Genomic DNA, 15,947 nt, shown 5'->3' with positions numbered 1-15,947 from the left:
TTAGTGTTAAACATTTTCCATTTTGATAAAGGCTCACTAGACCCCTTGTTACGTTCCTTGAGGGGTGTAGTTTGCAAAATAGTATGCCATGTGGTTTTTTTTTCTGTTGTTGCACCATGGGGGCTTCCTAAATGCAACATGGCCCCCAAAAACCATGACAGCTAAATTTTTTTTCAAAATCCCACAGTTGCTCTTTCCCTCTTGAGCCATGTTGTGAGCCCGCAGAGCATTGTATGTCAGCATATGAGGTATTTCCATACTCGAGAGAAATTGGGCTACAAATTTTGGTGGGCTTTTTCTCCTTTTACCCCCTGTAAAAAGAAAAAAATGGGGCTACAAGAACATGTTAGTGTAAAAAATGCAGATTTAGATTTTTCTCCTCCACTTTGCTGCTATTCTTGTGAAACACCTAAAGGGTTAACAAACATTCTGAATGTCATTTTGAATACTTTGAGGGGTGTAGTTTTTATAATGGGGTAATTTATGGGGTATTTCTCACAGAAAAGCCCCTCAAATTAACTTCAAACATAACTGTTCCCTGAAACATTTTGAAAATTGCTGCTATACTTTGAAGCCCTCTAATGTCTTCAAAAAGTAAAAACATGTCAACTTTATGATGCCAACATAACGTAGATATATTGTATTTGTGAATCAATATATCATTTATTTGGAATGTCCATTTTCCTTACAAGCAGATAGTTTCAAAGTTCGAAAATGCTACATTTTTAAAATTTTCATGAAATTTTGGTATTTTTCACCAAGAAAGGATGCAAGTAACGACGGAAATTTACCCCTATGTTAAAGTGGAATATGTCTCGGAAACAGAATAAAAGGTAAAAGAATCTTTTATTAAAGAGTTATTAATGCATAAAGTGACAGTGGTCAGAATTGCAATAAAGGGTCCTCAAGGTAAAAATGGGTCCCCAAGGGGTTAAGTACCTACACCAGTTAGCCAATATGTGTATGCCCTCTACAATAGAGAAGTACCTAATTGGACTGTGTACATATCTCTAATAGTAACATTATTTTTTTTTTCAATGCAAGATGGTGCACCACCACATTATGGGTGTCAGGTCCGAGCATTCCTAGATTAACAGTTTCCTGGAAAGTGGATTGGTCATCGTGGGCCAGTTGAATGGTCCCCAAAGTCTCCCGATCTGACCCCCTTAGACTTTTATCTTTGGGGTCATCTGAAGGCAATTGTCTATGCTGTAAAGATACGAGATGTGCAGCACCTGAAACTACGGGTACTGGAAGCCTGTGCTAGCATTTCTCCTGCTGTGTTGCTATCAGTGTGTAGTGTTGAGCGGCATAGGCCATATTCGAATTCGCGAATATTAGCGAATATATGGACGAATATTCGTCATATATTCGCGAATATTCGCATATTCATAATATTCTCATTTTATTTTTGCATACGCGAAAAATTTGCGCATGCGAAAATTAACATATGCGAAAATTAGCATATACAAAAATTAACATAATTGAAAATTCGCAAATGCGAAAATTAGCATATGCACATTTTCGTATATGCGAAGTTTCGCACGCCGGTCTCACACAGTACTATTAGAGCCTTCTTACACCACACAAGCTGGAAGCAGAGAGGGGTGAACACTGTGATGTGTACTGTGAAAAAAAAAATATGAATATTCGTAATTACGAATATATAGTGCTATATTCGCGAATATTCGCGAATATGCGATATTCGCGAATAAAATTCGTATTGCAAATATTCGCGAGCAACACTATCAGTGTGTGAAGAGTGGGAGAAGAGGGTTGCATTGACAATCCAACACAATGGGCAGCACATTGAAAACATCTTATAAGTGGTCAGAAACTTGTAAATAACTCATGAAAGAATAAAGTTACATTAAAACCAGTTTGATGTGTCACATGACCCTCTTCCTATAGAAAAAACTAAAGTTGGATTCAAAATGGCCAACTTCAAAATGGCCGCCATGGTCACCACCCATCTTGAAAAGTTTCCCCCCTCACGTATACTAATGTGCCACAAACAGGATTTTAATATCACCAACCATTCCCCTTTTATTAAGGTGTATCCATATAAATTGCCCACCCTGTAGACTACAACCCTCAGCTTTCCTGGACTACTACATCCTCCTTATGGGCACCACACCAACATACCTGTAGCCATAAAATGCAGTAAATTATGGTGACAAATCTATTTTTAAGACTGTAAGTCATCCAGAAATGTTCTAAATCTACCTACGTACAAAATACATGTTTGCTGTACAGATACAGAATTGCCACAAACTATACAGTTAAACAGCTGGTGGCATATGTTGATTTACGTGTTGGCCAGTTTGTAGAAAATGTAGCTGCTTTTTTATAAAAACAGTGCCACACTTAAGTGGTGTTGTTTCTGCAAGAAAGCAGTTATGATTTGCTAACCATGGAAAACCTCTTTCATGTGCATCTGTCACCTCTAAATGAGGTACTGAGCTGCACACCTCAGCAGTTAGGACCTAGTGAAATAAGAAAGACAGTACCTAGTGTGGATGCAGTTTGTAAACCTACATTGCCCTCCAGCCAAACAGTCAGAGAGGCTGGCCAAGTTGAAGCAACACACTCCCTCCCCACAGTGACCCACACGATTGGCATACATGACTCCATGCTAGGAGCAAGTCAGGTGGAAAGGAGACATGCCGCTGAGACTTGTCTGGCCCTTCTGACTGTTTTATGGCTGAATTAGAAAATAAGAGCAATATAAGTTTACAAACTGTGGCCCCACTAAACAAAGGTACCATCTTTCTCATCTCCCTATGCCCTAACTGCAGAAGTGTGTGCGGCCTCACATCTTTTACAGAGGTGACAGATGCATTTAAAGGGGTACTCCCCCTAGACATCTTATCCCCTATCCCAAGGATGCTGCAGGAGAGACTGTTGGGGTTCCCAGAGGCGGGACCCCCGCGATCAGACATCTTATCTTTGATAGATGATAAGATATCTAGGGGCGTAGTATCCCTTTAGGTTCTTGTCTACAATATGTAATTTATAGTCATTTTTTAACCTGAGTGTAGAGTAAATATATAGGTTCATGAAAAAATATAGATGGGGTCCTTACAGTAACCCATGTCAACTGAAGATATGTAGGGAGCATATTACATATATGCGCATATGAAACAACTAAAAAATACTTTATCTCAGATGTATTTCTATATGTACACTTTAAAGGTAGAAACAGAGAACATTACCTTTTCTAGATGCTTCAAAGCTGTCATAGAGGTTTATTCTTTGAGTATCATATGTTAAAGTAGTGTTTGGAAGTAATGTCCTGTTTCTGTTAATTGTATTCACAGCAAATCTGAAGGCTAGTTCTTCTGCTCCAAAGGGCCCAGACTCGACATATTCAAAAATTCCCCCTGTAAAAAGAAAGAAATCTATGTATAAATATGGTTCTACAATTTGGCAAGAACCTTATTAAAGTTGTATGAAATAAAGGTTTAGAATTTCATTTTTGAACGTATATGACATTGCAGAATAAAACATTATATTACTTCCTCACTATACGGCTTTCATTCTCACGAGAACATACACGTCATACTTCCAACAAGCAACAAAGATTTCTAAGTACAAGACTACAATTTGGTAAACTTTGATAACTTCTTTTAGATTTTATCTGGCCTGGCAATCATTCGCAGGAGAAATGTGGAATTAAATGCTAGCAAGCCAGATGAATTGGCAACAGTGTAATAAATGGAAGGGCCACTTCTTGTAAAAGTGAGAGCTTGTTTTTTTTGTTAGTGGCCTCTGCTCTGAATAATAGAGTAAGATCCCCTCTATGATGACAGTAGGGGACATTTATCATTGTTGTCTTTAGACAGTTAGTTTTGAAGTAATTTCTTTTTTTTTCTTTGGCTTACATGCAACATATTTATCATACAACAAGGGGGCGTTGATCAATTTGGCACACATAAGCAAAAAACAATAAATGACTTCAGGACACCATTTTATATGATTCTTCCTCTCTGTAACTTTTTCAAAGTGCTCTCCTAAACAGCTTTGTAAGGCTGTCCGGCATCCGGCATAGGTGAACTCAGCCTTGATCTCGACACAACTGATGCCACTACTGGTGACAAATTGTCATCAGTTGCATGGCATCCGACGTCCATTGTTTTTGGATGGTGGACAGGGGAAAGAAGCAAGCTGCGTTCCCCTGTCTGGTGCCTTAAAACGTGTTCAACCATCCAGCGTCAACATTGAGAGCTGGATGATTGTGAACTGTCCCATTCAAAGAATGGGATCATTTCTAGCATAATTTTCCCTCCTGTGCATGCCGGAGGGAAACTGTGCCAGACAACTAATATATGTGAACCCGGCCTAAGTCAGGTCTGACCTGGCTTTGGCTTGCAACTTTTTGGAGCGGTTTTCAAGTTTCTTATGCCTAAGTGCGACATTCACACTTCATGAATTTGTGACCACTGAAAAGTGAAAACTGAAGCTTTGGAACTTTATGCGTACCCACAGAAGTTGCAAAAAAAAGTGCTTGGGCGCATATGCAAAATTTTGTGCGTCCAAAGTAAGCAAAATTAAAGCTCTAACGCCAATGATAACTCTCCCTCTATAATGCATACAATAATACATATGAACAATGGATAAGATAAACAAATTATTATATGTAAAGATAACTTTGTTTGAATCGACTATTTTCTCTGTGAATGGATATTATATCATGATATTTATCTTCATTGCATTATGTATTATTGCTAAAATAATCACATATAGGCCACAAGACAAAGCAGTATGTTTGAAGTGTCAGGCATTTGTGGTTATTATTGATTTGTCTAACAACATCTTCAATATTAAAATTGAATTATGTAGCCGTAGGAGGTAAGCACATATCATGTTTAAGGAATTAGTGGGATATTATTCAGTTCTTTGGAAAGGAAGGATATCTTCTGTCACAAGGAGATAAAGAATAAGAAAAAAATACAATGGAGAATGCGGTTTCATGTAGCGAAACACACGCTGTCCCTATTGTTACCAAAGAGCCACATTTAAAATTGTAATTATAAAAAAACTGCATTGTTTAACATATTTAGTAAAGATCAAATTCCCTATAAAATTGAAAGTGCTTTTTGATTTACGAAGTTTCTCATAAATTGGGTGAAAAGCTGTCTTTGTGAAATGTATTCATAATATTTTCAAGAGATTGTGTGGTTCATCCTGGAAATAAATATTTGATGTCAAAACGGAAGGTTTACATACTGACTATGCATTAATATCTTCTAAAGGTAATTTACGAAATGAAAAGTGAAGAAGAGGAAAGATAAAATCAATATAAATCCAAGACTGGCATTTTGTAACCATTAAGTAAAATGATTCTTTCTTTCTAAAATTGTATTAATTGTTGAAATAGTTTTAGTGTTCTTGCATAAATGTTTTTTTTCTTTAAAATCAAATTCCATAAAAGGCTAAAGGCTATATCTACATAGAAGATTAATTTTCTGAACTTTTTGGCAGTTCATACATACATTACATTTATAAAAGTTTGATGGGAAAATCTACTTCTAGAGGTTTATGAAGCATTTCAGCCACTTAACCTGTGATTTAAAGCAGCTTCAAAGCAGACATAATTTAACTTTTAATTAAGCAGTTATGCACCTACCTGACACAAAATCATGGTGTTTTTTTTTGTTTTTTTATAATTTTTATCTTACTGTATCTTCTAGCCATTCTATAATAGAGGTCGGAGTTAAAGGGGTACTCCGGTGAAAAACTTTTTTTTTTAAATCAACTGGTGCCAGAAAGTTAAACAGATTTGTAAATTACTTCTATTAAAAAATCTTAATCCTTCCTGTACTTATGAGCTGCTGAATACTAAAGTGGAAATTCTTTTCCGTTTGAAACACAGAGCTGTCTGCTGACATCATGAGCACAGTGCTCTCTGCTGACATCTCTGTCCATTTTAGGAACTGTCCAGAGTAAAAGGAAATCCCCAAAGCAAACTTATGCTGTTCTGGACCGTTCCTAAAATGGACAGAGATGTCAGCAGAGAGCACTGTGCTCATGATGTCAGCAGACAGCTCTGTGTTTCAAAAAGAAAATCATTTCCGCTGGAGTACCCCTTTAAAGTGTACATGTCAATAACAAAAACTTTTTTTTATAATGTAGATAATACCATTATATGCATATTTGTAATATTCATTGGTTTGTACCTGCAGCTATTGCCTGTGTGTCTCTATAATGAGCCCAAATAAAAGAAGTGAGGGTGGACAATCAGCGCTCTGTGCAGTGAGGACAAGCAGGGCTCTGTGCAGTGAGGCTCTGTGACATGCTACAGGCTCACACATGAGGATGATTGACATGGCAGGAGCCTGCACAGAGCTCTGCTTGTCCTGTCATCACTTCCTGTATTTGGACTCCTCACAGGCAATAGCTGCAGGGACAGCACTTTTTCACCCATAAATATACACCTTTTTTAACCACTGTATATTAGAAATTTACATTAAATTGCATTATCTACATTATATAAAACGTTTTTGTTGATGACAGGTACACTTTAAGTAATGATCCATGTGTGAAAGGGCTTAAAGGGGTAGTCCAGTGGTGAAAAACTTATCCCCTATCCTAAGGATAGGGGATAAGTTTGAGATCACAGGGGTTCCGACCGCTGGGGCCCCCTGCGATCTCTCTGTACGGGGGCCAGGCTCTCCGGCCAGATAGCGGGTGTCGACCCCCGCACAAAGTGGTGGCTAACACGCCCCCTCAATACATCGCTATGGCAGAGCCCGAGATTGCCGAAGGCAGCACTCTGGCTCTGCCATAGAGTTGTATTGAGGGGGCGTGTCGGTCGCCGCTTCGTGCAGGGGTCGACATGATCCCTTCGCGCGGGCTGTCGGGGCCCCATACAGGAGATTGCGGGGGCCCCAGCGGTTGGACCCCCCGCGATCTGCAACTTATCTCCTATCCTTAGGATAGGGGATAAGTTGTTCACCACTTGTTCACTACTGGACTACTCCTTTAACAGCATTCAATAAGAGCTGCTCTGAAGTACCCCTATGTTTCCCACTACACAATGAATAGATCTGATCGGTGTAGGTGCTAGGTGTTGGCAACCTGCCGATCAGACATTGATTTTAGATATATAAAATAGTCCTTTATAAGCAGTAATAACATTGCCTCTCTGGTGCCACCCTGAAAGCCAATGTTTTACCCATTACATCACCCTTAACCTGTTCAGGACCCAAGACGTATGCATACGTCTTGGGACCCTGGTACTTAAGGACTCAGGACGTATGCATACGTCCTGAGTCATTCCGGTCTCCACCGCTCGCCGGGCGGAGATCGGAACGGCATGCCTGCTGAAATCGTTCAGCAGGCATCCAGGGCAAACACCGAGGGGGGCCAGCAAATCGCTGCTGAAATGACAATAGCGATCTGCGGTGATTCCGGGCTGATCAGGTCTCTGGGACCCGACTGCCCGGTTATTTTGCATGATCCCGGTTGTCACAGACAGCCAGGACCATGCTGAAGTATAGGAGCGAGGTGAAAAGCCTGCCACCTCCTCCTATCCCCTGCAATTCCTCGGTTAGCTAACCGACCAATCGCAGGGGGGGGGGGGGGGCGGTTACTTCTGCCCGGCCCCTGGAAGTCCGGAGAGAACGGGAGGAAGACCGGAGGATGCGACGGGGGGCGGGGAGTGCTGGGGCCCGGCCCCAGTACTTACCTCGTCCCTGAAGACGCGGATCCCGGCGGCAGAGACGGCGGCGGTGGCGACAGGTGAGTTGATCTTCGGCGGCGTCGCGTGACCTTTGCAGCAGTCCAGACCGCCGTAAAGCGATCTGAATTGCTCCATCTGGTCCCCTTACACTACAACTCCCAGCATGCCCAGACAACCCTTGGCATCTGGGCATGCTGGTAGTTGCAGTTTTGCAACATCTGGAGGTCCACAGTTTGGAGACCACTGTGCCCTTCCAGATGTTGCAAAACTACACATCCTCAGCATGCCCTTACTGTCCAGGCATGCTGGGAGTTGTAGTTCTGTAACATCTGGCCCTTCAGATGTTGTAGAACTCCAACTCCCAACATGCCTGGACAGTTTTAACATACTGGGAGTTGTAGTTTTGCAACATCTGGAAGGGCACAGATTGGGAACCACTGTATTAGTGGTCTGCAAACTGTAGTCCTCCAGATGTTGCAAAACTACAACTCCAAGCATGCTGGGAGTTGTAGTTCGGCAACATTTGGCTCTAAAGATGTTGCCAAACTACTACTTCCAGCATGCCTGAGAATGTTTGGGAGTAGTGGTTTTGCAACAACTGGAGGCACACTGGTTGGGAAACATTGTCTGTTTCCTAACTCAGTGTTTCCCAACCCGTGTGCCTCCAGCTGTTGCAAAACAATAACTACCAGAATGCATTGATAGACTCAAGCATGCTGAGAGTTTTGCAACAGCTGGAGGCACCCTGTTTGGGAATCACTGGCGTAGAATACCCCTATGTCCACCCCTATGCAAATCCCTAATTCAGGCCTCAAATGCACATGGCGCTCTCACTTCGGAGCCCTGTCGTATTTCAAGGCAACAGTTTAGGGTCACATATGGGGTATCGCCGTACTCGGGAGAAATTGCCTAACAAATTTTGGGGGGCTTTTTCTCCTTTCACCCCTTATGAAAAGGTGAAGTTGGGGTCTACACAAGCATGTTAGCGTAAAAATAATAAATTTTTTACACTAGCATGCTGGCGTTGCCCTATACTTTTCATTTTGACAAGAGATAAAAGGGAAAAAAGCCCCCCAAAATTTGTAAAGCAGTTTCTCCTGACTACGGAGATACCCCATATGTGGGTGCAAAGTGCTCTTGGGGCGCACAACAAGGCCCAGAAGGGAAAGTGCGCCATGTACATTTGAGGTGATTTGCACAGGGGTGGCTGATTGTTACAGCGGTTTTGACAAACGCAAAAAAAAAAAAACCCCACATGTGACCCCATTTCGGAAACTGCACCCCTCATGGAATGTAATGAGGAGTGCAGTGAGAATTTACACCCCACTGGTGTCTGACAGATCTTTGGAACAGTGGGCTGTGCAAATTAAAAATTTTGTACAGCCCACTGTTCCAAAGATCTGACAGACACCAGTGGGGGGTAAATGCTCACTGTACCCCTTGTTACATTCCTCAAGGGGTCTAGTTTCCAAAATGGTATGCCATGTGGGGGTTATTTTGCTTTCCTGGCACCATAGGTGCTTCCTAAATGCGACATGCCCCCCGAGCAAAATTTGCTCTCAAAAAGCCAAATATGACTCCTTCTCTTCTGAGCATTGTAGTACGCCCGTAGTGCACTTGATGTCCACTTATGGGGTACCTCCATACTCAGAAGAGATTGGGTTACAAATTTTGGGGGGGTATTTTCTGCTATTAACCCTTGCATAAATGTGAAATTTGAGGGGAAACACACATTTTAGTGAAAAAATTTTTTTTTTTTACATATGCAAAAGTCATGAAACCCCAGTGGGGTATTAAGGCTCACTTAATTCCTTGTTACGTTCCTCAAGGGGTCTAGTTTCCAAAATGGTATGCCATGTGGGGCTTTTCTGCTGTTCTGGCACCATAGGGGCTTCCTAAATGCAACATGCCCCCCAAAAACCATTTCAGAAAAACGTACTCTCCAAAATCCCCTTGTCGCTCCTTCACTTCTGAGCCCTCTACTGCGCCCGCCGAACAATTTACATATACATGAGGTATGTGTTTACTCGAGAGAAAGTGGGCTACAAATATAAGTATACATTTTCTCCTTTTACCCCTTGTAAAAATAAAAAAAATTGGGTCTACAAGAACGTCGAGTGTAAAAAATGAAGATTGTGATTTTTCTCCTTCACTTTGCTGCTATTCCTGTGAAACACCTAAAGGGTTAAAATGCTGACTGAATGTCAATTTGAATACATTGGTGGGTGCAGTTTTTATAATGGGGTCATTTGTGGGTTATTTCTAATATGAAGACACTTCAAATCCATTTCAAACCTGAACTGGTCCCTGAAAAATAGTGAGTTTGAAAATTTTGTGGAAAATTGCCGCTGAACTTTGAAGCCCTCTGATGTCTTCCAAAGTAAAATCACATCAATTTTATGAAGCAAACATAAAGTAGACATATTGTATATGTGAATCAATACATTTTTAATTTGGAATATCCATTTTCCTCCACAAGCAGAGAGCTTCAAAGTAAAAAAAATGCTAAATTTTAAAAATTTTAATCAAATTTGGGGATTTTTCACCAAGAAAGGATGCAAGTTACCATAACAAGTAGAATATGTCATGAAAAAACTGTCTCGGAATCAGAATGATAACTAAAAGCATTCCAGAGTTATTAATGTTTAAAGTGATAGTCGTCAGATGTTCAAAAAATGGGCGGGTCCTAAGGTGTAAAATTGCTGGGTCCTTAAGGAGTTAAGCATAACAAAGAATATGAGACAAACCAAAGACACCCGTCTGTAGGCAGCACAGTTTCAGAATGTTTCTTCCTTACTACTATAAAGTATGGTACTGGTTGGCTAGGCAAGGATAAAAAAAAAACAAAGAAGTATACAGATGTTAAGAAATTGTCTTACAGAGTAGCTACCTATAGAAAGTACTATACAGATGGGTTTCTGGTTGTCCTTAATCACATCTACATGGGTTGCAGAATAAAACCGACCAGTAAGGGTTAAAGGACCTTAACATGTATAGCTTGGAAAAAAGACGAGACAGAGGCGAAATGATAAAAACTTCTAAATACATAAAGGGAATCCACACGATAAAGCTGAAGAGTATATTTTAAAGAAAGAAAACTACCCCAAGAGGACAGAGTTTTAAATTAGAGGGGCAAAGGCTTATGCAATAATATCAGGAAGTATTACTTTACTGAGAGCAGACAATAATGATGATTTTATTGGTCACACAAAATATCCAATGAACTGATGAACAAGCATTTACTCGTTTACCGGCATTTACTCGTTTACCCTTTTATACAGGACAATTATTGTGGCAAGCATTTCTATGAACACTCTTTGGACCAATAATGAGCAGTGTATTATGCTCTTCTGACCATAGAAAGCCTGATAGGAAAGAACTACCTCAAATAGAAACCAAGCCTTGAAGTGGTATTACAAACTTTAAGGTTCTGCAAATGGATAGTGTTTGCCAATGTAATAATCTAAGCATAGAAAAGATACATTTGTCTTTTTTAAAGGTTTACATATGTTGTCAGTACCAATATAAGTTTTCATACAAGTTGACTTTTATGTCGACCAGATGTAATGTCCTAGCATTATGAATTAAAAACTGACAATGATCCATATTAATTTACAAAGTTAATTGGAAAATGTTAATTTAAACCAATTAAATTGACAGCTTAAAGCCTGTATACCCACTTAGGTTTTTAATGCAGATTTGAACCCGAAGCCAGAAAGAGATCATAAATAGAAAACTATAGAGAATTGGAGAAGTATAAAAGAAAAAGGATGAGATAGCACCTCTTTGTAAACTCTAATTTGCTGTTGTAATGAATTATGTAACATTTAGTAAGGTCCTACTTTATGGAGTCAGTACATCCCAGGTTAGGGTAACTTTATGGCACAATAAACAAGTAAGATATCTAATAGAAAAAGAACATATAATAGCTAATTGCTTTTGAAATTAATTTAGAATATGCAAGAGGTTAAATTAAACCAGACATTACTTATTGTAATCATGAATTGGACAGATAAAGGTTGGTGGTGTATTGATTGGTTACATCACTAGCCTATGTCCTTTGACTTCATTCACATGGACCGTGCCATTACAGGCATTATCACAGTCTTAGGTCACTTCAACCATGTTGCCAATGAATGTCTCCATGACATCAACTGTAATGACTAATGTCAGGATTACAGCTCTAGAGACAAATAATCTATAACACTCAGAAATGTTTGTGAATAATGTTCATGTTACGCCTAGCGCTCCGGGTCCCCGCTCCTCCCCGGAGCGCTCACGGCGTCTTTCTCCCTGCAGCTCCCCGGTCAGTCCCGCTGACCGGGAGCGCTGCTCTGTCATGGCCGTTGGGGATGCGATTCGCACAGCGGGACGCGCCCGCTCGCGAATCGCATCCCAGGTCACTTACCCGTTCCCGTCCCCTGCTGTCATGTGCTGGCGCGCGCGGCTCCGCTCTCTAGGGCGCGCGCGCGCCAGCTCCCTGAGACTTAAAGGGCCAGTGCACCAATGATTGGTGCCTGGCCCAATTAGCTTAATTGGCTTCCACCTGGTCCCTGACTATATCTATCCTCCTCCCATGCACTTCCTTGCCGGATCTTGTTGCCCTTGTGCCTAGTGAAAGCGTTTTGTGTGTTTAAAGCCTGTGTACCAGAACTTCTGCTATCTCCCCTGACTACGAACCTTGCCGCCTGCCCCCGACCTTCTGCTACGTCCGACTTTGCTTCTGCCTACTCCCTTGTACCTCGCCTATCTTCAGCAGCCAGAGAGGTGAGCCGTTGCTAGAGGATACGACCTGGTCACTACCGCCGCAGCAAGTACATCCCGCTTTGCGGCGGGCTCTGGTGAAAACCAGTAGCGTCTTAGAACCGGTCCACTAGCACGGTCCTCGCTATCCCTCTCTGGCACAGAGGATCCACCTCCTGCCAGCCGGCATCGTGACAGTAGATCCGGCCATGGATCCCGCTGAAGTTCCTCTGCCAGTTGTCGCTGACCTCCCTACGCTGGTCGCCCAGCAAGCTCGTCAGATCGCCCAACAAGATCACCAGCTGTCGTACTTGACCACCATGACACAGCAACTCCAGTCACAACTACAGCAAGTACAGTCACAGCTACAGCAGCAACAACCATCTCCTCCGCCAGCTCCTGCACCCCTTCCGCAGCGAGTGGCCACTCCTAGCCTCCGCCTGTCCCTGCCGGACAAATTTAATGGGGACTCTAAGTTTTGCCGTGGCTTTCTTTCGCAATGTTCCCTGCACATGGAGATGATGTCGGACCAGTTTCCTACTGAAAGGTCTAAGGTGGCTTTCGTAGTCAGCCTTTTGTCTGGAAAAGCTCTGTCATGGGCCACACCGCTCTGGGACCGCAATGACCCCGTCACTGCCTCTGTACACTCCTTCTTCTCGGAAATTCGAAGTGTCTTTGAGGAACCTGCCCGAGCCTCTTCTGCTGAGACTGCCCTGCTGAACCTGGTCCAGGGTAATTCCTCCGTTGGCGAGTACGCCATACAATTCCGTACTCTTGCCTCTGAACTATCCTGGAATAATGAGGCTCTCTGCGCGACCTTTAAGAAAGGCCTATCCAGCAACATTAAAGATGTTCTGGCCGCACGAGAGACTCCTGCTAACCTGCATGAACTCATTCATCTAGCCACTCGCATTGACATGCGTTTTTCTGAGAGGCATCAAGAGCTCCGCCAGGAAAAAGACTTAGATCTCTGGACACCTCTCCCACAGTCTCCACTGCAATCTGCGCCTAGGCCTCCCGCCGAGGAGGCCATGCAAGTGGATCGGTCTCGCCTGACCCTGGAAGAGAGGAATCGCCGTAAGGAAGAGAATCTTTGTCTGTACTGTGCCAGTACTGAACATTTTTTGGTGGATTGCCCAATCCGTCCTCCACGTCTGGGAAACGCACGCTCGCACCCAGCTCTCGTGGGTGTGGCGTCTCTTGATGCTAAGTCGGCTTCTCCACGTCTCACGGTGCCTGTTCGGATTTCTACTTCAGCCAGCTCTTCCCTCTCAGCCGTGGCCTGCCTGGACTCTGGAGCTTCTGGGAATTTTATTCGGGAGTCCTTAGTGAATAAATTCCGCATTCCGGTGACCCGTCTTGTCAAGCCACTCCACGTTTCCGCGGTCAACGGAGCCAAGTTGGATTGCACCGTGCGTTTCCGCACGGAGCCCCTCCTAATGTGCATCGGACCTCATCACGAGGAAATTGTATTTTTGGTCCTTCCTAATTGCACTTCTGAAGTTCTCCTTGGACTACCCTGGCTTCAACACCATTCCCCAACCCTGGATTGGTCCACTGGGGAGATCAGGAGTTGGGGCCCCTCTTGTTCCAAGGACTGCCTTCAACCGGTTCCCAGTACTCCCTGCCGTGACCCTGTGGTTCCTCCTGTATCCGGTCCCCCTAAGGTCATTAAGGACTCTGCCTGCCACAGGAAATGCCTCTCCCCCCCTCCCAGTCCCATCAGGCAAGCCCCTGTGTCCCCGCATGGCCCTCGTCCTGGTGTCACACTGCCCCGTGCCAGGTCTCGCCCTCTGCCCTCTCTCCCCATTCCTACTCCTGCTGTTCTGCCTGCCGTTGAGGAATCCCTCCATCCTTTCCCGGTGTCCTCATCCCAGGGGAGGCAGTTACCGGATAAAGAGAAGGGGAGACCTAAGGGGGGGGGTACTGTTACGCCTAGCGCTCCGGGTCCCCGCTCCTCCCCGGAGCGCTCACGGCGTCTTTCTCCCTGCAGCTCCCCGGTCAGTCCCGCTGACCGGGAGCGCTGCTCTGTCATGGCCGTTGGGGATGCGATTCGCACAGCGGGACGCGCCCGCTCGCGAATCGCATCCCAGGTCACTTACCCGTTCCCGTCCCCTGCTGTCATGTGCTGGCGCGCGCGGCTCCGCTCTCTAGGGCGCGCGCGCGCCAGCTCCCTGAGACTTAAAGGGCCAGTGCACCAATGATTGGTGCCTGGCCCAATTAGCTTAATTGGCTTCCACCTGGTCCCTGACTATATCTATCCTCCTCCCATGCACTTCCTTGCCGGATCTTGTTGCCCTTGTGCCTAGTGAAAGCGTTTTGTGTGTTTAAAGCCTGTGTACCAGAACTTCTGCTATCTCCCCTGACTACGAACCTTGCCGCCTGCCCCCGACCTTCTGCTACGTCCGACTTTGCTTCTGCCTACTCCCTTGTACCTCGCCTATCTTCAGCAGCCAGAGAGGTGAGCCGTTGCTAGAGGATACGACCTGGTCACTACCGCCGCAGCAAGTACATCCCGCTTTGCGGCGGGCTCTGGTGAAAACCAGTAGCGTCTTAGAACCGGTCCACTAGCACGGTCCTCGCTATCCCTCTCTGGCACAGAGGATCCACCTCCTGCCAGCCGGCATCGTGACAGTTCAACTGTTTTATTGAGACAAAAAGCGTGAAAAGTACCTGCAGACATGAGACAAAATGTTAGTATAAAGTCTAGACTATGTAAGCCAGCTCACCTAAGGCATGATAGACAGTCCGAAATGCGTCACCTTTCACTTGTTTTAATGTACCTTATGCGTTTATATCAATAAAGCAGCATCGTTCTTAAAGGGGTACTCCGCCCCTGGCATCTTATCCCCTATCCAAAGGATAGGGGATAAGATGTTAGATCGCCGTGGTCCCGCTGCTGGGGACACCGGGGATCGCCGCTGCGGCACCCCACTATCATTACTGCACAGAGCGAGTTCGCTCTGTGCGTAATGACGGGCGATACAGGGGCTCCGCCCCTCATGACATCACGGCCCGTCCCCTTAATGCAAGTCTATGGCAGAGGGAGTGACGACCGCCACACCCCCTCCCATAGACTTGTATTGACGGGGGCGGACCGTGACGTCACGAGGGGCGGAGCCGTGATGTAATTGTATTGCCCGTCATTACGTGCAGAGCGATCTCGCTCTGCGCAGTAATGATAGCGGGGTGCTGCAGCAGCGATCCCCAGAGTCCCCAGCAGCGGGACCCCGGCGATCTGACATCTTATCCCCTATCCTTTGGATAGGTGATAAGATGTCTAGGGGCGGAGTACCCCTTTAAGAAGACGCAGTGCTGGACAATCTTTCTTTGTTAGTATATTCACTACGTTTGTGCTGGATGTTTGGTTCCATTGAGCTGAAAATGCTCGGAGATATATACTTGATGTTCCTGGTGCTCTACATTGGCCAAACAGACCTACCAAGGTTCAATAGCGCCAACATGTCTGGTGGATTATTCTTACTGTAAGATTAGAGTCCTATTTCAGAAAGGAAGGATT

General features: G+C 44.1%; 1 protein-coding gene across 2 annotated transcripts in view; it reads right to left on the bottom strand.

Annotated features, from left to right (window-relative positions):
• Positions 1-15,947, bottom strand: part of GRIK2 (glutamate ionotropic receptor kainate type subunit 2) — an 805,023-nt gene that overhangs the window by 527,753 nt on the left and 261,323 nt on the right. For both annotated transcript variants that reach the window (XM_056566198.1, XM_056566197.1), the window contains exon 2: positions 3,216-3,383. In XM_056566198.1, the coding sequence (XP_056422173.1) occupies positions 3,216-3,383 (168 nt within the window). The remainder of the gene's footprint in view (positions 1-3,215; positions 3,384-15,947) is intronic.

This window comes from Hyla sarda, chromosome 3 (assembly GCF_029499605.1).
Source record: "Hyla sarda isolate aHylSar1 chromosome 3, aHylSar1.hap1, whole genome shotgun sequence".
NCBI lineage: Eukaryota > Metazoa > Chordata > Amphibia > Anura > Hylidae > Hyla > Hyla sarda.
This window is presented reverse-complemented; position numbering and strand designations above follow the sequence as displayed.